At 34.2% G+C, this 25,045-nt stretch overlaps 1 protein-coding gene across 6 annotated transcripts; it reads left to right on the top strand.

The window, feature by feature from the left end:
- LOC129880035 (uncharacterized) lies at positions 1–22,422 on the top strand. 6 transcript variants are annotated; one of them, XR_008765328.1, is made up of 5 exons: positions 9–186; positions 278–338; positions 686–1,090; positions 2,457–2,600; positions 21,940–22,422. XR_008765328.1 is itself a non-coding variant. In XM_055953852.1 (4 exons), the coding sequence occupies exons 2-4, from the start codon at positions 318–320 to the stop codon at positions 22,132–22,134; spliced, it is 360 nt and encodes a 119-aa protein (XP_055809827.1). In that variant the 5' UTR covers positions 5–186; positions 278–317; the 3' UTR covers positions 22,135–22,422. The 6 variants fall into 6 exon arrangements, 2 of the variants coding, with proteins under 2 accessions (XP_055809827.1, XP_055809826.1); XM_055953852.1 differs by lacking the exon at positions 686–1,090 and having other exon boundaries at positions 5–186; XR_008765325.1 differs by lacking the exon at positions 2,457–2,600 and having other exon boundaries at positions 13–186.
- Positions 22,423–25,045: the final 2,623 nt, after the last annotated feature.

Genomic DNA, 25,045 nt, shown 5'->3' with positions numbered 1-25,045 from the left:
CAAAGAAAATAAAGAAAACAAAAGGGTAGGGTTGAAGCCTCAACCCATTACTCCTCTTTCACTCGAATCAGACGGAAAAGCCCTAGCCTAATTTCTTGGCAAATCCGACGTAAAATTGTGAAGATTTGTGGTCGAAGCTCTCATCTTTTGGATGTTTTCTTGTTGTTCTTCCTCTAGTTAGTCCAGGTATGTTCGATTTTTCCCTTTTGAAAGTTTAATTTTGATAGAAGGTGTAAGGTTTTTGTCACCGTGAATGTAACATCACGTTTTTTTACAGCTTCAGTCATATATGGGTCATCTTATAGCTATTTTTCACCATGGAGGTCGTTTTTATAAAGGTCAGTATATTTCAAAATTGGAAAATTGTGTATTTTGCATAGACAAGGACCATTTCTCTTTGACCGAACTGAAATCTTATGCAAAAGATATTGGATATGATGAAATTGAAGATTTTTATACCGAAGATCCTATTACCCATAGATTTGTCAAGTTAGAAAGTGACAGTCAACTATATAATTTTGTTAAAGATTTGTGGAGTGGGCCATCTTTTAAGATATTCCTGAAACATGTGATTGTTAGGGGGGGGGGGGGACAACTTCTTTGGGACCATTTTCTGGTGAAAAGAATAATGAAAAAATATCTAGGGTTTCACATCTTGAGGATGATATAAATATAAATGAGGTAGGTGGAGTTGAACAACTTTCTGAGGAAGAAGAAAATAGTGATTCTATTGACTTTGAACAGGAAGACTTAGATGATGTTCCGGATAAAGATGATAGTGAACTTGATGAAGAATTGAGAGTTTTTAGAGAAAAACTTAGAGAAGAAAAAAGAAGTGAAGCTGGAAAGGGAAAAAAGATATCTAAAAGAACTTCCAAACAGCAAGAAGTCGAGCTTGGAGAAGTTGGTATAGATAAGGGATTTGAGAATATTTTCAACAACAAGGCAGCAAAATACAATGGTAGATTGGGAAGTGATGAAGATTTTATTGATTCATCAGATGAACTAAGTGAAGTAGTGGTGAAGAACTTGATATGTTAACACAACCAGGTGTGGATTTACCTTCAAGAAGAAAATGCAATAAATTGAGGTATGATTCTTCTTGTTCCATTTCTTTCTTTGAATTGGGTATGATATTTGAGAGTGCAAAATCAGTTTAGAAATGTTGTTACTGATTATGCTATTCAATATAAAGTTCAATTAAAGATTAAACCCAATGAACCTCATAGAGTAAGGATGAGATGTGTTGGAAATTGTAATTGGAAACTGTTTGCAAGCTTGGATAAAAATATAGGAAATTTTTTTGTGAAAAAAATACTATCCTGCTCATAGATGTCTTACAAAGAACATGAACAAATTGTGCCCAGCAAAGTATGTGGAAATGAAGATGAGGGATAGAATAATATCTCATCCTGACATTAGGGTTCATAAGCTTCAAGCAACAATAAGAAAAGAATGGGGACTAAAAGTGGAAAGATCAATATGTTATAGAGCAAAACAAAATGTTATTTCCAAGTTTATGGGGGATTGGAAACTTGACTTTTCAAAGTTGTTAGACTGTGCTGATATGATCAAAGTTCAAATCCTGAAACTTCTTGTTGGGTGACAACTGATAATGATACAGTTCCTGGCAAACACTGTTTAAATATTTCTATGTATGATTTTCTGCATTGAAGAATGGCTGGTTAGAAGGTTGTAGGAAGATTATAGGGCTGGATGGCTGTTTTTTATGAAGGGTGCTTGTAGAGGAGAATTATTGGTGGCTGTTGGAAAAAATGGAAACCAACAAATGGTTCTTAAGTTATCTTTCAAGATTTGCAACTTGTTGATGAAAATGGCATAACAATCATGTCTGACATGCAAAAGATATTTATTCTATCTCATTTTATCTCAGTTTTCTATCTCTTTTCACTGAATTATTCAAGATTTTCTATTAGTTCAGCCTCATTTTAGTTTTTTCTCATTTCAGCTGTGTGTTAGTTCTGTCTCATTTTAGTTTAGTAAATCTCAGTCTTAGTTATACCTAAAAACTACACTAAATCTGGACTTTCTTAGCTAAACTAAATCTGGACATTAAAAACTAAACTAAGTCTGGACATTAGAAACTACACTAAATCTGGACAGCTTCAGGGACAACTTTGGGACAACTTAAGGACAGCTTTGGGACTGATGACTTACTTCATAATTTCCTGAAGTTTTTGTTTCTTTCTCTTAACTGTTGCAGGTTTTTGTTACACTTGACTACTGAAACTATTGTTACACTTAACTAAAGTTTTGATTACACTTAACTAAAGTTTTGGTTAACTAAAGTTTTGGTTATACTTAACTGCTAAGTTTTGTCTCTTACACTTCACTGAAGGTTTTGTGTCCTAACACTTGACTGAAGTTTGTTTCTTACACTTAACTGCTGAAGCTTTTGAAGTTAGTGTCTCTTAACTGCTGAAATTATTTCTTAGGGTCTTGAGTCAGCTGTTACTGACTTACTTACTAATGCTGAAAGAAGAATGTGTGCAAGACATATTTGGGCAAACTGGCAAAAGAAATTAAGAGGTGAAGAAAGGAGAAAAGCATTTTGGAGGTGTGCCAAAGCTAGTTTTGAGGTAAAATTGAAAGATGAGTTGACATATATGGGAAAACTTGGTGAGAAAATATGTGAGTCATTGGTTGTTTATAACAAAGAATATTGGTTTAGGGCTGTATTTAGTGAAAGATCCAAGTGTGATGTAGTGGAAAATAATGTGTGAAATATTTCATTCATGGATTGTTGATCCTAGACACAAATCTGTGATTAGTATGTTTGAAAATATTAGGCACAAAATGATGGATAGGCATGGAGATATGATTAAGTTTGCAGATACTTGGATCAGTGATATTTCACCCATGGCAAGACTAGTTTTAGAAGAAAATAAAGAAATTGGTAGGAAACTAAAGGTGAATTGGAATCATGACATTGGAGTTGAGATCCAAGAAGGAGAATGTAGACACATAATTGACATGGTTAACAAGACATTGTCACGACCCGGACCTAGGGCTTAGACGTGACACGGCGAATGAGACACCCGGAGGTGCCTCACCCAAGCCTCTTAGCATTCGTTAAGCATTTCATTGGTAATGACATACAATAACAAGCGGAAAGTAAATAAATAAAAAGGAAACTGGGACTAAGGGAAATATCGTGGAACAATAATCCTTAGCAACTTCAAAATATTTTTCATTTTTGTCCCAACATACCTCTACTAATAGACTTGGCGGGGGCTAAAACATGTTTCTAGCTCACCCTCAAAATAAGTGTCAAGAAATGTCTTCATAAAAGTTTTAATGTTTTACAAAACATGAGCTTAGAATATAAAGGAGGTTATTCCCGGAACATGGGAACTCACCACAAGCAATCTTCAAACTAATTCGAGCTAGCCACGTGGAGGAGGTCGAGGGGCGACGTCAGTTCCTACATGGTGATATCATGTAGGCAAAAGTATGAGTTAGTACTTTGAATGTACTAAGTATGTGAGTATGCTACGAAATGAAGAACATAAGAGGAACATGAACAAGCAATGTGCATAATGAGTGCATACATTAAACATCATCATAAGAAACCTTAAAACATTAAGTTTGTGGGGAAGTGACCTTAACCGACATTTAAGACCATGGGAGCTATTACATGGAATCCAACATAACCCCCTACGTTGGCACGGGAAGTCTACTTGTCGGGTAGGACTCCGTCGACTTTAACATTCTTTAACTTTAACTTTATTGGCTAATTGTGGATCCACTAGCCTAAATATCTGCAAGGGCTCCTATAGTCAAGTGAACCTTCACTTAAAGATCAGGGTAGTAATTGTCTTAAGTACCCTCTAAAGGTCACTAGGGATTATATTAAGTGGAGACTCAGGCATCATAAACGTGCATCAAGATAATGCCACACAGCTTATACAATCAGAGACACTTATCATCATAGAGCCCTTAGGAATAGGAGCTTACGTATCCAATTAGTATTCAACATATAGAAGGCTCGAGGGTAGTAGTTCAACTACTTTAAGACTTCTAGCATTCAGAAGTGAATACGAGTCATGAGTTATATCCGAAACTTATGAATGGAACTACCTCCAAACTCATATCATATATCAATTCACTTACATTTAAGACATTCCAAAAGAAAGAAGAGATAGGCTTTACGTATACTACTTTTCATCATATAGAAGTCTTAAAAGGCAATAACTCTTGTATATGATTGAATTGAATCGGATGATATATGATTGGATTGGACCGGATTGTATATGATTGGATGAGATCGAACTGTAAATGATTTGATTGAACTGTATTGTACATGATTGGATTGGATTGGATGGTATATGATTGGTCTTTGTCTAAAATGTATTCTTACTTTAGACTTATGACACCTTGATTGAGTCTTTCTTATCTTTCTGATTTGACATATCTAAATGGATATTATTCTACCGTGATGTATGTTTCATTCAGCCATATTACATACTCGTACATTTCATGTACTGACGTCCATTTGGACCTGCATCATTTCATGATGCAGAGACAAGTTTAAGAGATCGTCAATAGGAGCATCATTGAGGATCTATTTACACTCAGCTTATTGGTGAGTCCTCTCCTACATTCGGAGGACACCACTTATGTTATTCTTGCATTGAGTCTAGTCTTTTTATTCTGATTTGAGGTAGTCATGAATATGTCATTGACACCAATTAGATAGTAGTGATAGAGGCTTCATAGATTAGATAGTGATGGGTCAATTGAGTATTTTATTTTCTTGAATTATTTTTGTCAAACTATTTAACGACATAGATTGGAGTTCGATTTGTTAGCTCATGGCCTTTATTAGTTGAGTTAGATTGATGATGTGAGTTGCCCACTAAATTATTTCTTTATTTTAAACTTTCCGTTGATTGATTGATATGAATGGATGTGTGATTGGATCAAGTGGTTTTGAATCCTTCAAAGTGTTTGGAACATCTAGATGAAAGGAAGATAAATGTAACGGGGAAACAAAATTTAAGCGTGGAAAAGAGGTACCATGCAAGATTTTACATTATTTTCCTCTAAAGCCAAGACTTCAAAGATTATTTATGTCCTCAAAAACATCTTCTTTGATGAGGTGGCATAATGATGAGAGAGTTGATGATGAAATAATGAGGCATCTTGCTGATTCAGTAGCTTGGAAGAAACTTGATGAACTTCACCCATCTTTTACTACTGAGTCACGTAATGTTCGACTTGGACTTGCTAGTGATGGTTTTCAACCTTTTAGAAGTTCCAAAACTCCACATAGCATTTGGCCTATGGTATTAATTCCTTATAACTTACCACCTTGGTTATGCATGAAGCAAGAAAAAATATTTTATCGATGCTTATTCCAGGCCTTGAAAGTCCCAGAGACGCAATTGATGTTTATCTCCAACCTTTGATAGAAGAATTAAAGGAATTATGGGAAACTAGTGTGAAGACCTTTGATGCATCAGCCAGACAAAACTTTATGTTACATGCATCTTTTTTATGGACCATTAATGACTTTTCAGCATATGCAAATTTGTCAGGATGGAGTAGCAAAGAAAAATTGGCTTGCCCATGTTGTAATAAAGAAACTCTTTCAATTTGGTTGGAAAATGAAAAACAAACAGTGTTATATGCGCCATAGATGTTTTTTTCCTCGTAATCACATATGGAGAAATGATAAAGATTCATTTGATGGAACTAAAGAGCAGGAATTACCACCAAAACTTCTAAATCTCAAACTTTCAGGCTTGAAAAGTCATGATTGCCATGTTATTCAACAATATTTACTCCTGCTTGCGATACGTGGTATGCTCTGCAAATCTGTAGTTGAGCCACTTATTGAGTTGTCTATATTTTTCAACATGCTTGGAGAACATGCTCCACAGATAAAATAAGTATAATTAACATATAATCAGGTAAATACTGCACAAGTAACTAACCAGAAATTATCACAATAATGACAGGAAATAAGTCAACGAGATTGGGGAGATAGATAAAGGAGTAGAGTCAAACAATGCACCTAAAACGCAATCCAACAACCGGCTAATACAAAGAATGAATCATAGGAGCCTACTAATAAAAATACAGTGTTAACTGACAACTCTAAACACATAATCACCTAGGAACTATTCTTACCAAGCCTAGCAGAAAGAACCTACCACTATCCAACTCAAATACCACATAGACCAACTACTAATACAACCGAAGATATCAACTACAAGTACAAAAAAAGATAAAAGTAAGCATAATCAGACAATTACTGATCGAACGCCTATATCCCCAAAAGTTACAAACAATGACAAACACACTCCTGGTCCCATAAAATGGGGGACCAAACAACAAGCAAATATACTAGTGATAGGCAATGCTAATAGATGCAAGTTTGTAGTAAAAACCAGTAACATCATCGATGGCTCTCAGCAATCAACAACGACAACAAGTGTTACCCCGACCTCCAGCCTGTCAGGTGGGACCCATGCGACTCCCTCACCCAGTTCAGTGGTGCACTGGCTAGAGGAGACCATCGGGGACGCAGAAAGTCCGTATACACTGCCTGGGTCCGAATCAGGTCTTACATAGACATAGAATCTCCATAGTGGTACTGGAGAGCAAGCAACCAAGCCGATGTAGAAAGGGCGACGCCGGCGCAAGATAATCAAGTATAGGCTACGGCATCCCGGATGCAGCCAACGTATAAAAGGGCGACACCGCGTCGGATAATCAATAAAAATTAGCGCATCCTCAATGCATCTAAAACTGTCAGTATAAAGGAGCACGTCATCGATGCCTTGTAGATCTCAAAACTAGTATCCAATATCCCAATGGTACGACTTCCTTTAAAATATTTTAAAAGTAGTAAAAGCATAAGAAAGCCTTTTCAAAAGGAGCAGTGAAAATTCCAATGTCAATACCGGAATCGTACCACAAAATGAGTGAATATTCTCAAACAATGCAAGCATGCCATCACCAGTACCCAAACAAGATACATGCAACCATAAAGGAAATGTCAAGTCCTAGCACATAAACAAGTCAATGAGACCTTAAATTCAAATTCTGATGGTTCCATCAGCTTCGAAATTAGCCCATCTCCGAATTCAATTATTTTAGCATCAAAAAGATCGTATTGATGAGGTGATTAACATTTTGTTAGCGTGGCGGCGATTCGGAGGACTGGAGCTTCATCGTGATGGATTCGAAGCGCGCATGATTGGCTTCGAGGTAGAAAATGGTCTCCCCTTTTTGAATGAACTCTAGATATCATTTAGTATATTTTACATATGACTTAGGTGAGTATTTACCGAGATTAGCATTCTCCTCATCCGATTTCGTTTTCTTATTCCCGGATTAACTTTATGCTAGAATAGTCCCATGAAATCCTTAGATTAGGTTGTGGGCCTTGGTTGTGGTGTTGACTTAGCATTATTATCTTGTTTAGGATTGATATTGATGGCCTTAATCGAGGTATGAGCCTTAGGTGCTTTAGCAAGTGGTTATTTGCCCTTATAGCTAGACGTAGTGGGCTTGTTATGGACATCACACCTTAGTTCTAGTGTCGGAGACCTCTGTGGCTCGTTGTAGCTGTAGGTTTGACTTAGTTGTGCTCGTTGGGAGCTGATATGACATATTTTGGGGTAAGGCATCGATCCTAATTTATATGTATATTAATTATGGATGATTATATATATATATTTAATTTATACATTAATCATACATTTATTATATATCTGCTAACTATTTTTAGCTTAAACAGTCAGATGATCAGTTATTTATATTAATACTTCTTATTTCCTAAATGGTGTGTGGTATCCGTATTAAGGCGCGATTACTTTAGACTCACATCGGGTGGGATCCATTAATAGGGAATGCTCCCTTTCAAGATTTTTTTTATATTCATAGCTCAAATCTAAAATCTCTAATTAAAATAAAGGGATCATATACACAATACACTCCACTAAAACGCAAAATGGTAGACATTTAAATTTAAATACACCTTGTTTCGACTCATAAAATTACAAAAAATAATTTTGAAAATACATGATGTTGAACTTTGGAAATTCCAAACTTGTTACTCTTGAATTTTGCCCATAGGAAAAGTAAAGTCAAAAGCTCAAAGTCGTCACCTCAATGTCATTCTTTTAAATCATCCGTTGTATCGCTTATATTTTGTGGGCTACAATCTTGCAGCACTTTTGGGTCAAGAACCATTTCGTCGGACCCGTTTGGCGGCTTTTATCTACTTTGTTTGTAATGGTCTTCAATGGAATCTAAGCATTGCCTTTTTTATATAATTATTCGTTAACGAATCTTCACTATTTCTCAATGTTTTTCACGTGAAAATTCTATCACTTGGTTCTTAAAAACCTAAAACGGAAATTCGAAGTGATCAAGGAATTTACCTCAAAAAGCTCTTTAATTACACCTAGCATTTAGCAAATAATTAATTTAGACAATTCGTTTTGAAAAGAATTGTCGCTTATTAATTTATTCTAATTTTAACATATTTAAGATCACAATATACAAAAGACATTTTAGTATATTATTGTTACAATCCGTATTTTTGTACATTTGGACATTTGGGATAATTGTAACAAGTGAAGGATAATGCTACGTTTTGGTCTTGTTTGATACATAAGTTGGTTATGCAATTTTGGAGGTGGAAATATGGAAAACAAAAATTGACTTACAAGGAAAGAGGTTATGAGTTATTTTATTTAATACCGGTGTAATGTTAAAGAGAACGTTGAGGTGAAATTACGGAGGAAGGCCGAGGGAAAAATTTATGTGGAATTTTTGGGAAATTAGTTTGGGAATTACAAAAGTGAGATACATAAGTTTGGGCTACAAAGAAATAATGATAAAAGAGTTGAGGCCCAAATCAAGAAATGGCCCAAATTTTGGAAATTGAGTTCATTAATTAGGAAGGCCCATTACCCAATTACTATCTATTTATATATATATATAGTTGCTAGAAACTTCAAGAAGTAGAAAAAGCCCAAAGATGACTTAGTAGTCATCTTGTTTCAATTTTTAGAATTTTCAAGAAACTTGGAGAAAAGAGGGAAAAAAAATAAGAGAGGAAAATTGGCATAGCTAGGGATTTTATCCCTTGAAATCTTGTTCCAAAATTAATTCTTCTAATATTCCAAGCAAGTTGAAGGCCCTGATCAACATAGAGAGATTTTTGGAACAAGAAGACTATTCATTCTTGCAAGGCACAATTCTAACAAGTTGAAGAACTAAGTGGAAAAGGTAAGGTTTCAATTTTCTCTATATGTTATGGATGGTTGGTATATGTTGTAGAGTGAAGAAATGGATGAAGTATATGAAAATAGGTATGTGGGTGTTGGCCGTGTATGTGATGTTGTGTGGAAAGAATAGATTAATTTTATGTAGTATGTGGTGGTTGTTGCAAGGTATAGGAATGGATGGAAACTTCATGAAAATATGCATATAGTTGTTGTGGCTGAATATGGGGGTGGTTTGGCAAGTTATGGTGAATTGATTCTATTTAGTATTTTAGTTATTGTTATGGATTCTATGTTGCTAAGAAAAGCTTAAGGATCCTTATAAAGTTGTAGTAGTTGGAGACTTGTTTTAGAAGTTTGTAAATCTAATATAATGTTCTTGCATATATGGAAGCTAATATTGTTAGTATGATGTGGTTAGTGTGTAAACTATTGGGTTGTGGTAATTGAATTTGAAAGAAGGGATTAGATTGTTATTGTTCTTATTGGAATTGGAAGGTCTTGGAGAGAGTAGTATATTGATTTGGTATGATTGTTGGTAAATTGGCCGAGTTAGATTCTCAGGGATGGTGTATTTACAGGAGAAGTGCTGTCGAAATTTCGGTAGACAAAATGCTAGTTTAGAATGAGGTTATTGGATACCTATAGCTAATGTTGGCATTCATTAATCTTGTTATAGATTTTGGAAAGGCCAAGAGTTAGGTGTGGTGACTAAGGAAGCGGACAAGGTATGTAAAGTCTATCCTTTCTTTTCTTTTGGCATGTCTTTGACATAAGTATGTAAGGCTTACCCTTTCCTTTTAAGGCATGATTCCGATGTCATGGTTTCATAAGTGCTTCCATATTTTCTTTGTTTCCAAAAGTTAGGTGTCAATGGTCCCATGGAATGACTATTTGTTTCTTTCTATAACCCGTCAATGTTTTCCAAAATGTCTATAGTTTCCCAAAATAAAGGTTTACCCTTCTTTTTCTTGGCATGTTTTGACATAAATATATAGAGCTACTCTTTCTTTTTGGCATGATTTTTATGAAACAAGTATATGGCATTTTATACAATTTCAAGGAAGTCTTATTCGTAGAGCCACTAGTATGGCCAATTTTCTTGAGTTTCCAAAGGATATTTTCTCGTGCTTAGATATGTGTATATGATTCCAAAAGTTTATTTGGATATAATCCATGGAAATTTTCGAAAGGTACTTGACATGACTCTTATCTTGATTTTGAATCATAGCTCATTCCGATTTTTCTACGAGTCTTGAAAATTGGTCCTATGTGGATATGTATACGATTTGGCGTCTTATGAGATTGTGACCTTATTCTACGTTCTCTTAATATTATCTTTCGTTGATAGTCTCATCCTATAATAATTGTTCCTTCAAGGTGAGACAAAGCGACCGTGATTAATTCATAATATAATCGGAGGTTACCGACCTTCCGTCACTCCGATAGATACATGACTTTCGTTGAGCTCTCCTGCATGCTGTCTATATGTATATGTATATGTATATGTGGGATATGGGGAGGTGTATATGTGGCGCTATAGACGCATTCCCACCTGATCAGTTGGAGTAATTTTCATCCTGGACGCGGGATGCCCGGACGCGGGACATATGTGGGCACGCCGACGTTGTTCGGTGATATGACTTCTATTTTCTATGAATATGAACAAGAAATGTTTTTTTATGATAAGACAAGCATGCATGGCATCTGGCCTAAAAGGGCACTCATATGTACAGGTTACTCTCTTAACTCACTATATGTCTATGATTCTACGATATGGTTGTTCATACCTTATGTTCTTTATTATGCTGATTTTCATGCCTTACATACTCGGTACATTACTCGTATTGACCCCCTTTTCTTTGGGGGCTGCGTTTCATGCCACGCAGGTACACCAAGACAAGTAGAAGTTACCATAGAAGATGTTGCAGTAGGGTTAGCAACTCCACTTGTTCCTGGAGTGCTGCCGAGTCAGAGTATATGTGCTATGATGTTTCATTCGAAGTTAGAGACTTTGCAGACAGAGTCGTGGGTATAGAGTGTCAGCTTTGTAAGCGGCGTCACCAGCCGATATGTTATTATGTAGTATGGCATCACTTTATGAGATGGTAGATTTTGGATAGCAAGATTCAGAAAGCGTAGCTATGTTTTTCAATTCTTTTTGATGCAAATTTTAAAGAGATTGAGTATGTACTATGAGTTAGCCGGTTCGCTCGGCTCCGAGCACGGGGTCGGGTGCCCATCACACCCTATTGATATCGGGGTGTGACAATTATACACACATCTTAAATAATATAAAATTATAAAATGTAAAATTCTTCTTTATTTTTTCTTAAACTTCATCTCAAATAAAGCTAAAGGCTGGACATTTGATCATATGATATGAAATAATGATATGGAAATATATGAGATGAAGTGAAGTTTTATTTGGATATGCAATTTGAATTTTTTAAATTATATTTTTTGCTTATAAACATAAAAACAACATAAGTTGTGAAAACTATCAAAATTGCGCTAATTCTTTATACATTCTTACCAAAAAAGTAAAAGTTCATAACAAAAATATAATACACAATCACAAAGTTATTCTAAAAAAATATATAACTTTATTGATCGAACTTTAGTGTAATAAAAAAGTAAAATTAAAGATGAATTTTAGTGTACTACTCTTTAAATAATCCTCACACATAGTAGCATTGGTTTGAAGTAATAATAAATTTGGTTGGTGAGAGTAATAAATATATATAAATTTATATAAATATATATATATATATGTGTGTGTGTGTATTTGAAAAATTTTAAATTATGATATGAAATTTCGAAATCAAGTTTATTGGAGAATTTGAGATTTAATCTCATGATTTTAAATCATGAAATAAAATCTCATGTCCAAACACCTACTACAATAAACAAATTAAAATGATGGAATTTAGTAACTATAGATAACAATTCATCAATAAAATTGAGATTAATAACCTGAAAAATAAAATAAATTATCAATTATAATAAGTTAAGCTATGATGATATTGTCATTATATATAAGTTAACTAATCCTTATCTAGAGCGGACATATGACATTAGAGTCAACATGTACCAAACGCTTAAAGCAAGGGGAATAAAGGAGTGGAGCCCAAAGAGCATTTTGGACCAAAAATTAGGACCAATCATCCAGTTGAAGAACAAATCGTATTTAGATTCTCCCTCATCTTTTCTACAAGAATTATACTATAAATATCCTATAGACAAAAATGGACAATATCATATCATCATTCACAAACAAATAACTTTCTTTTGCTAAAAAGAAAAAATGACTCACAGAGCCTCGAATCAATATCATGATTATCAACCATACACAACTATTTACAAACAAAAAAACCACCACATTGAGAAAGAGAATTCTTCAAAGAATAAGGAGGAAATGAAGATACATAAACTAATTGATGTTCCTCCATATCCAAGCATTCGTTACACATCGGATGGATTCGAGGCTTTTAGGCACGAAAAAGAAATCGATGTCAGCAAGGAAAGGCAAGAGTATCGATGGAATAGCAACGGATACGTTGATCGAGAAGAGAATAGCTATGGAAAATTAGTGTATGAGGAAGAGGAAGAAGATGTTGACGCTGAAGCAAATAATTTCATCAAATGGGAGCATGATAGATTTAATCATGCCAAATGGATGTCCATGAAGTCCTTTTACTGATTAATTAGCTAGAAGCTTATCTATTATAGGCCATGCTTGTTATATATCATGTATGAGCCCTACTTATATATAAACTAAGCTTAAATATTGATGCATTAGCTAAATAAATTGTAATCGATTGTATTTGTATTTGCTTTTATAGTACATTACTCGCGTTTCGTGCGATCAAGGAAGAAATAAAAATATGGCGAAATAGCTTGTCTTTTAATTTTGATAAAAGAAAATCAGGTTGTTGATATACCTCCCGTGCCCCCTAGCTCCGGTTAAATCGATACCTCTTCATCACCTACATCTCCCATATTTCTCCTCAATCACTTCCTCTTCCTTGTGCTTAAGGAGCTCTGAAATTAATACCCCTTCCCTTTATTCCTCTTCATTGACAACTAATTCTCCACTCCCAAAATCAGCAGCATCACCACCTAAAATTGCACCTCTAGCAACACTGCAAGTACAGTCTTATCTTCAAGAATGGTCAAATCTTCGAACGAATCACCACCAAAGTACCCTGTCAGTTTCGTTTACTCGCTCAAGAAGAAAACAAACTAATTAAATTTTACTACCTCAACTTGTTGGGGTAATAGTATTTCTTTCCGATGAGTTTGGGGCTTTCATGATTTCTTATCTATGCTTTTGGTGTAAGAATTTTGCTTCAGACAACATGAAAAAAATCTTGATCAATCATACTAAGGTAAATATCTGTCGAACTCCTATTACCAAAACACACTGCAACAAAGAAATACCAAATCGTGCACAACTCACAAAAACTCAAAATATAACAGTAAGCAAAGAAAATTTGGAATGTAATTAGAAAAATTTTGATCGAAAACCAAGAATTCATGGGCATAAATAAAAGGAAAAAAGTTGGCCAATCCTAAATATTCTTGGTTCAGGCTGCTTGGATTCAACCACCACACAAGTTAAATTACAACAATTAATATTGGTAATCAATCCCGGACTAACTTGAATGGCTATAGCCTATATGAATGTAACACCCCAGAATTATTTTTCGCAAAGACTCGAATATTTCTTCACGTGTGTGTACACTCGAACCGAAGGACTTGTAATTTTATATATGAGTTAGAATCAATTTTTAAGTATTTGAAGAGTATTAGATGTGGTTTAGGCTAATGAGGGATCTCTAACACCAAGCCGAGTCCAAAGAACTCCAATCGATTAAGTTTTCGGATGAGTTAGTATAAGGGTCAACTTAAAACGACCATATCTCCTAGAATAAGATGAATTGGGTATACAATGACCTACCAAATTAAAGGCCTTTGAGTCTTCTTTCCAACTCCACCAAGATTGCATTTTTTGGAGTTCGGAGTCAAAAGTTATGACTATTTTACGACAGACTATCACTGCAGGAATTTCAGGCCTGGCGCTTCAGTGGCGCCCGGCGCCACTATAGCGCCAGAAACTAGCCTCAGTAGTTTGGCCCTTGGCGCGACGTGCCACTAAAGCACCAACAGTGTTTTAGCCCATTTTTCTAGATTTTTGATGAAGGGCAATTTGAACATTTTTCCTAAACATATATACACAACTTGGTCACGTTTTGGGATCATTTTTTTCAGTCTTCTCACCTCCAAAGAACCCTAAACTTCATCCCCTCTTCTCTTCCAAATCATCTCCAATAAAATCCTCTCAAAAGCTCAAGGATTCAAGATCTTCAAGTCATGCCTTTGATTTTCGGTGAGATGTTCTTCATTTTCAGGTATGTAAGGCTAACCTAAAATATAGATTGAGTTCTTCCATATGCCCCATAGATGTGTTGGATGAAGATGGTGAAAGACTTGAACCTTCTATGAAGGTTTTCTTGAAATTTTCATAAACTCTAGAATATTTTTATATACTAGTAATTGATTGATGATTTTCATGACTTAAATTCTTGAATAATTATCTTTTATATTTATTTCACAAACCGTAGTTACATATTGACAACAATGAATTTTGTATATAAATAAATATGTAATGATGGTGTTCTTGAGTTGAGTTTTGTTGGGAGTATGGATTTGTGTATTCATTCACATGAATCCAAGATGAGATTTCTTTTTGTCATAATTGTCTCGAGGATGAGATTGATGGTTTTTGTGTGTATATGTATTGATTGGATTGAAAAGAATGAATTGAGATAGTTATGAAAGTGAATGGCATAAAAAAGAAACAAAACATTGGTAGAGCTAGATTGTTTTTATAAATGGAATATATAATTAAATAAGAATTTTGGAGCAAGATGTTTGATAATGATGTGAATGATGATGTGAATGATGATTATTTACCATATGTAGAATGATTGATGAAGAGGTATGTCGATGACGATATTTGAGGTGAAATGGATTGGAGTCTAATGTGACTACATGATAGATGATTTGCATAATTTGATTTGATTGGAGTCATATGAGTATAAATTATTATTTGAGAAGGAGTTTTAAATAAATAATTTGTGAACATTTTTGCATAAACTATTTATACACTATTTTGAGTTTAAAGAATGATTATTTCATCTTTGATTTAAAAAGAGTTTAAGTATGAGTTGAGTTTGAGAAGTCTCTAAATTATCATTTTTGAACATGAATATTTTGAGTATAAACGAGTTGAGTATTTTTACATTAAAATGTCTATTTTGAGTTTGAGTTGAGGAGTTGAAATTATGTTTTAAATGCATCTAATATTTTCTGCATTCATTGAGTTGAGATGGTATCTAATTCAAAAAGAAGAGTTTGATGATTGAGATGAGTTGATTGTGAAAGAAGGTCCAATGAGACCAGATTGATTGAGTTTTAAAAAGAGTCCAATGAGACTAAATGAGTTGAGTTGAAACTAAGTCCTAAGAGACTGTCACGCCCCGGGAGGGTACCCTAGACGTAACCGGCACTCAGAAACCATTTCTGACTCCCAAGCGAACCACATAGCCTGATCACACATCCGTTCATTCATTCGATCAGCGGAAGACAAAAGAATAAAGAGAATATTCAGTGGGCAACTTAAACCTCAGTCTAACTCAAAGAATAAAGGCCATGGGCCAACAAATTCAACTCTAATATTTGTCATTATAAATAGTTTGACAAGAATAACTCAATCGACTCATCACTATCTAGTCTATGAAGCCTCTATCACTACTATCTAATTGGTGCCAATGACATGTTCATAGCTACCTCAAATCAAAATGAAAAGGGCTAACTCAATGCAGGAATACACAGACAGTGTCCTCCGAATGTAGGGGAGGACTCACCCACACGCTGAGTACGAATAGATCCCCAATGATGCTCCTATTGACGATCTCTTAAACCTGTCTCTGCATCATGAAACGATGCAGGCCAAATGGCGTCAGTACGTGGAATGTACTGGTATGTAAAATGGCAGAATGAAACATACCTCAAGGAAGAATAACAGCGGTCCAAATATCTCAAATTGAAAAAAAGATAAGAGAGACTCAACAAGGCGTCATAAGTCTAAAGTAATAAATACATTTTTTGACAAAGATCAATCATATACCATACGGTCCAATCCAATCATACACAATACAGTACAATCAAATCATTTACAAGTCAATCCCTTTCAATCATGTACAATCCGATTATATACATTCAACTCAGCAATCAACTCAATAATCAAATCCAGTCTAGTCACACACCATTCTATTCAATCCAATCACAATCCATCTACTCCAATCCGACTGTATACAATCTACTAGACATTCAACTCAACCATCAGCTCAAAGGACTCAACTCAATAAATATGCAAATTAAATTATTTTACAATTCAACTCAAAAGACTCAACTCAATAAATATATATAACAACTCACTCAAGTGTCCTAAGTCTAACAAGAAATCGTTTAGACAGGACTAACTCATAAGCATATAGCAACTCACTCAACTCAACTGACTTAGAGCACTATCAAGACCTAAATGGGAGTTTCTCTTAACCGACAACCAACACTTATGAGCCAGTGAAGGTACAACGAAACGACGTCGTTGCCACGCCCGTTCATACCTTGCCAGGGCATGAACGACGAACACTCATGGATCCAATCCAACCAAGTCCTATAATGTCAGGAAAAATCAAATCTCTCGGGAAAGCATCCGACTTAATGGTTCAATCCCCCCTACGTTTGGCAACACAGGTATTGGGTTCGAGTATGGACTATACTCTTGCCCAATTCGGTGCTCGATACTCCTCCCATGACTCCATGCTCATAAAACTCCTCCAATCATCTCAAACAAGCCCTCACGGCTAGTTTCATGTGGAACATTGCCACCTCATCAACTCTGTTCTCATTTCAACTCAATTAACTCATAATGACTAGTCTCATTGGACCTTCTTTCAAATCGACTCATCTCAAATCATCAAACTCTTCTCTTTAAAAATTTATACAATCTCAACTCAATGAATGCAGAAAATATTATGTACATTAAAATATAATTTCAACTCCTCAACTCAAACTCAAAATAGATACTTTAATGTAAAAATACTCAACTCATTTAAAGGCTCCTCATACTCAACTCATACTTAAACTCTTTTCTAAATCAAAGATGAAACTAATAGTTCTTTAGACTCAAAGTAGTGTATAAATAGTTTATGCAAAAAGGTTCATAAATAATTTATTTAAGGCTCCTCCTCAAAAGATCATTTATTTTCAAAATATTCCTAAGACTCCAATCAACTCAAATTATGCACATCACCTACCACAAAATCACATTAGACTCCAATCCACTTCATCACATAACATCCTCATCAATATACCTCTTCGTCAACCATTCTACATATATTAAATAAGCATCATTCACATCATCACTCACATCGTCACCAAAACATCATCATCACATCATCATCATATATTATCATTTACATCATCATCAAACATTATCATCACATCATTGTCAAGTATCATCATCACATCAATCATCAAACATCTACTCCAAAAATCCTTATTTTTGTCCTATGTTCATTTTATAGAAGCAAAGGGACATTCTTAACTAACCAATTCATTCTTTTCATTCCAATTAATACATATATATACACACAACTATCCACCCCAACTCAAGACACATTATGACCAAAGAAATCTCATCTTGGGTACATGTGAATAAAACATGAACCCATACTCTCAACAAAACTTCAACTCGAGAATATCGTCAATACCTATAAATCTATTTACAAAGATACATTTGTAGTTAATAATATGGAAAATACTATTTAGTAACTGAAGTCGTTAAAAACATCAATCAACTAATAGTACTTAAAACATTCTCTAGTTTAGGAAAACTTTCAAGAAAACCTTCTTAGAAGGTTCAACTCCTTCACAACTTCTATCTACACATATATGGGCATATGGAAGAACTAAATCCACATTTTAAGTTAGCCTTACATACCTTGTTTGAAGACTTTGAAGGAACTTGATATTAGGTCTTCAATGGAGAACTCATATCTTGAAGTTCTTGGAACTCTTGAAGGCACCCTTTGTTGGAGAAGGATTTGGAGAAGAAGAAGAAGAGAGAGAGAGAAGCTCCTAGGGCTTTTAGAGAGAGAGAGGGGGCTGAAAAATGGTCCCAAAACGTTCAAGGATAGGATATATATAATTAGGGAAAAAGTCCAATTTGTCCCTCTTCAAAAATCTGAAAAATGGGCAAAAATCTTACTGGCGCTATAGTGGCGCATCGCGCCACTGCATCGCCAAGCCAAAATAGGCTTAAAACCCTGCACATCTAATAATGGCGCATTGCGCCAAGCCCCAAACTACTGAGGCTATTTTCTGGCGCTATAGTGGTGTGGGGCGCCACTGGAGCGCCAAGCCCAAATTTCGCCCAGACTTGAAATTCCTACAGTACTAGTCTGTAGTAAAATGGCCATAACTTTTGACTCCAAACTCCAAAAATTACAATCTTGGTGGCGTTGGAAAGAAGACTCAAAGACCTTTAATTTGGTAGGTCGTGTTCCATCCATTTCTTTATATACTAGGAGATATGGTTGTTTGAAGTTGACCCTTAAACTAACTCGTCTGAAAACTTAATCGATTGGAGTTCTTTGGACTCGACTTGGTGTTAGAGATCCCTTATGACCCCTAAACACATCTAACACACTTCAAATACTTAGGAATTAATCCTAACTCACATGTAGAATTACAAGTCTTCTGGCCCGAGTCTACCCACACGTGAAGAAGTGTTTGATTCTTTGCGAAAAATTTTCCAGGGTGTCACAGAGACTAAATGAGTATTTTGAGTATTTTACTCACTTGATAGATATGTGCATATTGAGTCTTGAGAGGAGTATTGAGCACCTAATTAGATAAGAGTATAGTCCATACTCGAATTCCATTAACTACGCCACCAACGTAGGAAGGGATTGAACCGTTAAAGTCATATGTTTCCCATTTTATTGTCCTGAAATGATAGGACTTGATTGATTGATGGATCCATGATTGGTTGATTCGTTCATGCCCTGGCAAAGTATGGACAGACGTGGCAACGACGTGGCTCATTGTGCATCAACTACTTATAGGTGGTGGAATTATTGTCGGTTAGAGAAACTCTCAAATTGAGTGGATTGTGCATGATATGATTGGTTTGATTATGATTGTAGATGATTGACTTGAATTGTAAAACATTGCTAAATTTTAATTTGCATATCTATTGAGTTGAGTCCTTTGACTTGAGATTAGTTGATTGTATATGATTGGATTTGATTGGATGATATGTGATTGGATTGGATCAGATTTCATATGATTGAATTGAATTAGATGATATGTGATGGATTGGATTAGATAATATGTGATTGGATTGGATTAGATGATATCTGATTGAATTAGAGTTGATGGTATATGATTGGATTGAACCGACTGGCGCATAGTTAATGCAACATGAGACTTTACTTAAGGACCCCTTAGATCGAGTCTCATCTACATGCTACATTCGGTGCTAGGCCAATCCCACGGAATAACATTAAAATATCATAATAACATAAGCATTGTATAACTTTCGACATCAAATCATCATCGGTGGAATAGCTCATTAAAACATTTCATTTGATGCAAATATGTGAGAATTGTCCTTTTACATTTGAATTCTTTCTTTGGCTAAAAGCCCTTTCGTCATCATTCAATCATTTCACAAGACTCCCTTAAACATACACAATTGCTCATAAATTTTCAATTCAACTTCATGAATACATAGGAAGAATAGGTAGGTTTAATTCATAGACCTTCAAATACATTTAAAGAATACTTGTATGAATGAGAGTGATATAAATGCATCGAACCAAACATCTTAAAACAACTCACCATATACACTTTAAAACTACCTTTCAAGCCTTCATATAGGATCACTAAAAAAAATTCATTTCATGAATGAGAGTCAATATATCGATTTAAAAACAAAAAGCTTCAAATATACCATAATATATGCATTTTGAATCATCATGTAAAATTCCACAAGAATTCACCATTTGGAATTTGAAACATCAAGTTGAGAAAATATTTGGGCTCCAAGGGTAGAAGAACCCATTGATGAAATAGAGTGAAATTTTAAGAAAACTTAATTTTTGGTCTTCAATGAGGAGCCTTGAATCCTTTGAATTTGATAGAAAAATTGGAGGGGGTGATTTGACAGAGAGGAGGATGAAGATTAGGGTTCTTTGGAGGTGAAAGATTGAAAATAAATGACCCAAAATGCATCCAAGTTCGTATATATGGATATTAGGTAATTTTCCCAAAATGCCCCTACAAAATCTGGAAAAATGGACAAGTCCGCGACAGGTCTGCGACGCAGCCGTGCGCACACCTTTCTGGTCGACAAAATAATGAAATCTGGAAAAATTGTCAAAGTTCGCTGTACGCGGACTTGTCGCGGACCTCTCTGGTCAATCAAGCATAACTTTTGACTCCGAACTCGGAAAAATACAATCTTGGTGGCGTTGGAAAGAAGACTAAAAGAACTTTAATTTGATAGGTTATGGGCCAACCAATTAGTTATATTCTAGGAGATATGGTCATTTAAAGTTGACCCTTATACGAACTCATTCGAAAACTTAGTCAATAAAATATTTTTGGAATCGGCTTGGTGTTAGAGATACCTTATGACCCTAAAACACATCTAATACTATTAAAATACTTAAGAATTGATTCTAACTCATAAATACAATTAAAAGTCACCGAGTTCGATCCTATATGCCTAAAAAGAATGGTTAGAGTCTTGGCATAGAAATTTTTGAGATGGTACTGACATGTAGCTGCAGGTTGTGGCATTTTTGAGGTATTCCTTTCCAACATGTAGTTTGTTCTTTATATCACATTGGGCAAGAACCAGAAGATTATGTGGAGCATTGGTACAAAAAAAGATATTCTTACATGCTTATAAGTACTTCTTACAACCTATGTCTAATATGGTAATGTGGCTTGAAACCAATGACCCACCAATTGAGCCTCTTGAAGTGAAGCCAATGCCTGGAAGGCCAATCAGATGTAGAAGAAAAGACAAAGATGAACCAAGAAAAAAGAAGTGGGGAAAATCATCAAAGAATGGAGTGAAAATGTCATGTTCCAAATGCCATCAAGTTGGGCATAACAAAAGAAGTTGTAAATCAGTGGTAAGAATTATGACATTTCTATCTCATTTTATGATTATTTTAGATTTCTAATTTTCTTCCTTGATCAACAAGCCATTCAACAGCCTTCACAGTCCATTCAACAGTCTTCACAACCATCAATGAATCAGCCAAGCACTCAACATTCCCATTCTTTATGTCCAGAAACCTCAAGAGTTATAGAAAATAAGAGGCAACAACCAAATAGTGCTTCAACTCTAAAGGCTACAACTTCTTTAGTTGGAAGAAAAAGAACAAGAAATACGGGATTTGATATTTACACAGGTACACAATCTGGAAGACAAGTTGTTAATGTATGTATATACTTTTACATGCCTGATTCTTTTATATCTTTATTTATCTGTAGTGATTAATAATATAAAGCAATAATGCAGCCTGGAAGACCAAGTGAAAGAGTTATCTCAAGTGGGTCTCAAGCAGCATTAAAGGATGCACCACAAACAAATGTTGACCATGGATTCAAGCCATCTGGTTTGAAATGGAAAGAAAAAAATGCTATGACTGGAAACCACTTTCAACTAATGTCACAGCGAAATAAATTGCAAATCAAATCCAAGCGGGTTCCTTAAGAGTTCAACAGTTAGTGATGTGGCTTCATGGTGAAAAACAATGTTGATCATATTTTTGCATATTTTGTAAAGTCATACTTCAATCACTGATCATTATGATGTATTTTGGATTATTTTGATGTATGTTAGCCTTTAAACAAGTGTTTAGATGTCATTGTGGAAGCTAGTTTATGTATGTTAAGTTGACGCTTGCTAAAGCTAGTTTAGCATGTGTGTATGGGCTTTTTCTGTGTGCAAATTGTGGTGCTAGTGCGTATATTGAAGTGATGAACTTGTAAAGTGATGAAACATATGTTCCAAATTAAAGCTAAAGATATTGTTTTCAAATTAAAGTAATTTGCTTGATTACAATAAACATAAGCAGCCACCAACACCAAAAGAAAAACTACATTATGGGCAAAAGGATCCCGAAAATCAACATACATAACAGTTACTAGATAAAGAACTCTCCATAGATCTAACATAGTATAACAATGATCAGCAAAATTCGATATTTCCTCCTGATCTTTTCCTTTTCTTCATCATGCTTTTTTATCCTCTTTTGTAATCCCGAAATCACAATTCTAGCATATTCAGTATAATCAATTTCACACCACCTAAAAAACTTACATCCAACCTGCATACGAAGAACAAAATAACCATAAAAATTAAATCTTGAATATTAGAATTTAAACAAAAAATAGTTATATAAAATGAAATCATACCCGACCATCTTCACACCAAGAAACCAACGACTTGAATTATTTGCATACCAAGGGTAAATTTGTCATTTTTTTAATCATTGTGGGCCTCAAAAATAACACCTGACACGCCGCCTTAAATGCATTCTGATCACGTGTTATGTCAGGGTGGATTTGCATGTTTTTTTATTAAAGAGTGTGATAGTTAAAGTGCCTACTTGTGCACTATGAAAATTGGAGATCCAAGTTAAAATTTAAAGTCAAATTTAAGGGACAATTTATGTATTATGCCTAATAAGAACATTCAAAATGTGCACCTATCCTATTATCAAGCTGTTCAATCTCCTAGTATTCTGGATATATCCATCTCCTTTGAAGACAAATAACCATTTTGTCTTGTTCGAAGAGGTCCTGAAACATGCAAATTGGTTAGATTTAGTATATATATAAATATAGAGAAAAAGTAATAAAGCCTTACACTTTATTCCAGGAAAAGACATGCAACTCATTAGATTCATTTTTAGTGTGCCTTCATAAATGTTTCCCAAAAATGGTCACCTATTATGAGTGATATATCCCTTCACTTCCTCCTCCTATTGTCTTTTCCAAGCTTGTTTCTAAAAAAAACAAAAGAGATACTTCTCATTGTAAAAAAAAAAAGCACTTATTTTCTATTAATAATTTATAATAAATAATATAAAGAAGTTATTTGTCAATAGAATTTAAAATGTTTGTTGTTTTACCTACTATTTTACTCTACTTCTCAAGGCATTGCCCTAGTACATTTGACAACTCTTTGCTTAAGTTCCCAAAAGGTAGATTTTTTGGAAAATATTTGGAGTTTCTCCTATAAACGACTCATTAAGGCTGACAATCAATTTATTATTGACAATTTTTGACATCGTCTCATTAGCTGTAAATTAATTTTTTTTTTGTCTCCGACGGAACGTACTACTCTTATTAAGAGCAGCCTTAACAATCCTCACGCTCTTTGGTCCTCTGTCCTCGTAAATAAATACTTTCATTTCAATACTCTTTATAAGACATGGAAGAATTTGATATATTATCTTTCCTACCCAAAAAAAGAACAAAAAAAAAGAAGCAGCATACAAGTTTCACTAATGCTGATTAACTTGATCAAAGACTAAGGGAGCTAAAACAGAATATCTAAATTTCTATACACAAAACTCAATTTGTGATCCTAAGTCAAAATTACAAAAATTAAAGAGATTAATTATGGTCACAAAAATAATTATAAGAAAATATTTACCTCATTGTCACACAAGTGACCGAACAAAGAAATATCCAAAATAGAATACATATATTCTTATGGGATCTTCAAAGTCAATGCATTTGTAAAAATATAGTTTTCCCAAATCTTGTTTGTGCAGAAACTTAATCAACTCGTCAATATGAAATAAAAGGATATTTTTTTCACTTTTTCATTCAACAGTAAATGTCAAGTTAAACATTGCTACATAAATTAAAACGAAGAAAATATCTTCGACTTGTTAATCTTGATTTGGAAACAAACAAAAAGATTTTTCTTGTAGCCTTGAAATTTCACTTTTTGAAAAACAAGAAAATGTATATATTAGTAAAGGGAAAGGGGCAAATCTATTATCTAACCTTCAACTTTGCAAGACATATAGACAAGGACGTTTCAATAAAATTAATGGTATAAAATAAAATTTTAAGAAAAAATTAAATTCTATACAAATACACACAAAATCATAATAATTTAAAGTTACTTTTTTTACTTTAACATATTTATTGTTTTTAATATAGTATTCTTATATGCCATAAAACCTTTAATTAGCCACACATAGTAATATAGAACTAAGGATTAATTCTAGTTAATAAGATGTTAGTCATGTGTTTACAATATATTGTCTTGGATGGTATTGTAAAAAATTTATTTATTAATATGAAGCTTTGAATTATTTATTTCAAAGTTCTAAAATATTTTTAATAAAATATAGATAGTTTTTTAAAAATATATATATAAATTTTGAACCAAAGTGAAATAAAATCATAAAATACACCATTAAAATCATTTGGAGCCTCAATATTTTGGGGGTCTAAAGCAAATGTTTTGCTTTCTTTTTTGGAAAAATTACTTAATTGAGTGCTTTTTAAAAATGAATTACTGATTTTAGCGATATTTTTTATTTAATTCAATTTATAACAATACATAGCAATATTATGATAAATCTACACTTGTATTAAAA

This window comes from Solanum dulcamara, chromosome 2, assembly GCF_947179165.1.
Source record: "Solanum dulcamara chromosome 2, daSolDulc1.2, whole genome shotgun sequence".
NCBI lineage: Eukaryota > Viridiplantae > Streptophyta > Magnoliopsida > Solanales > Solanaceae > Solanum > Solanum dulcamara.
The sequence above is the reverse complement of the archived record's forward strand: the minus strand, read 5'-3'. Positions and strand labels throughout refer to the sequence as shown.

Bases quoted from the DNA above. Each gene is read 5' to 3' on its own strand.
- LOC129880035 (XM_055953851.1), top strand. From the start codon at position 21,335: ATGTCTAATATGGTAATGTGGCTTGAAACCAATGACCCACCAATTGAG. The intron at 21,548-21,939 runs GTAAGAATTATG...GCAATAATGCAG, and splicing joins AAAGAAGTTGTAAATCAGTG to CCTGGAAGACCAAGTGAAAG.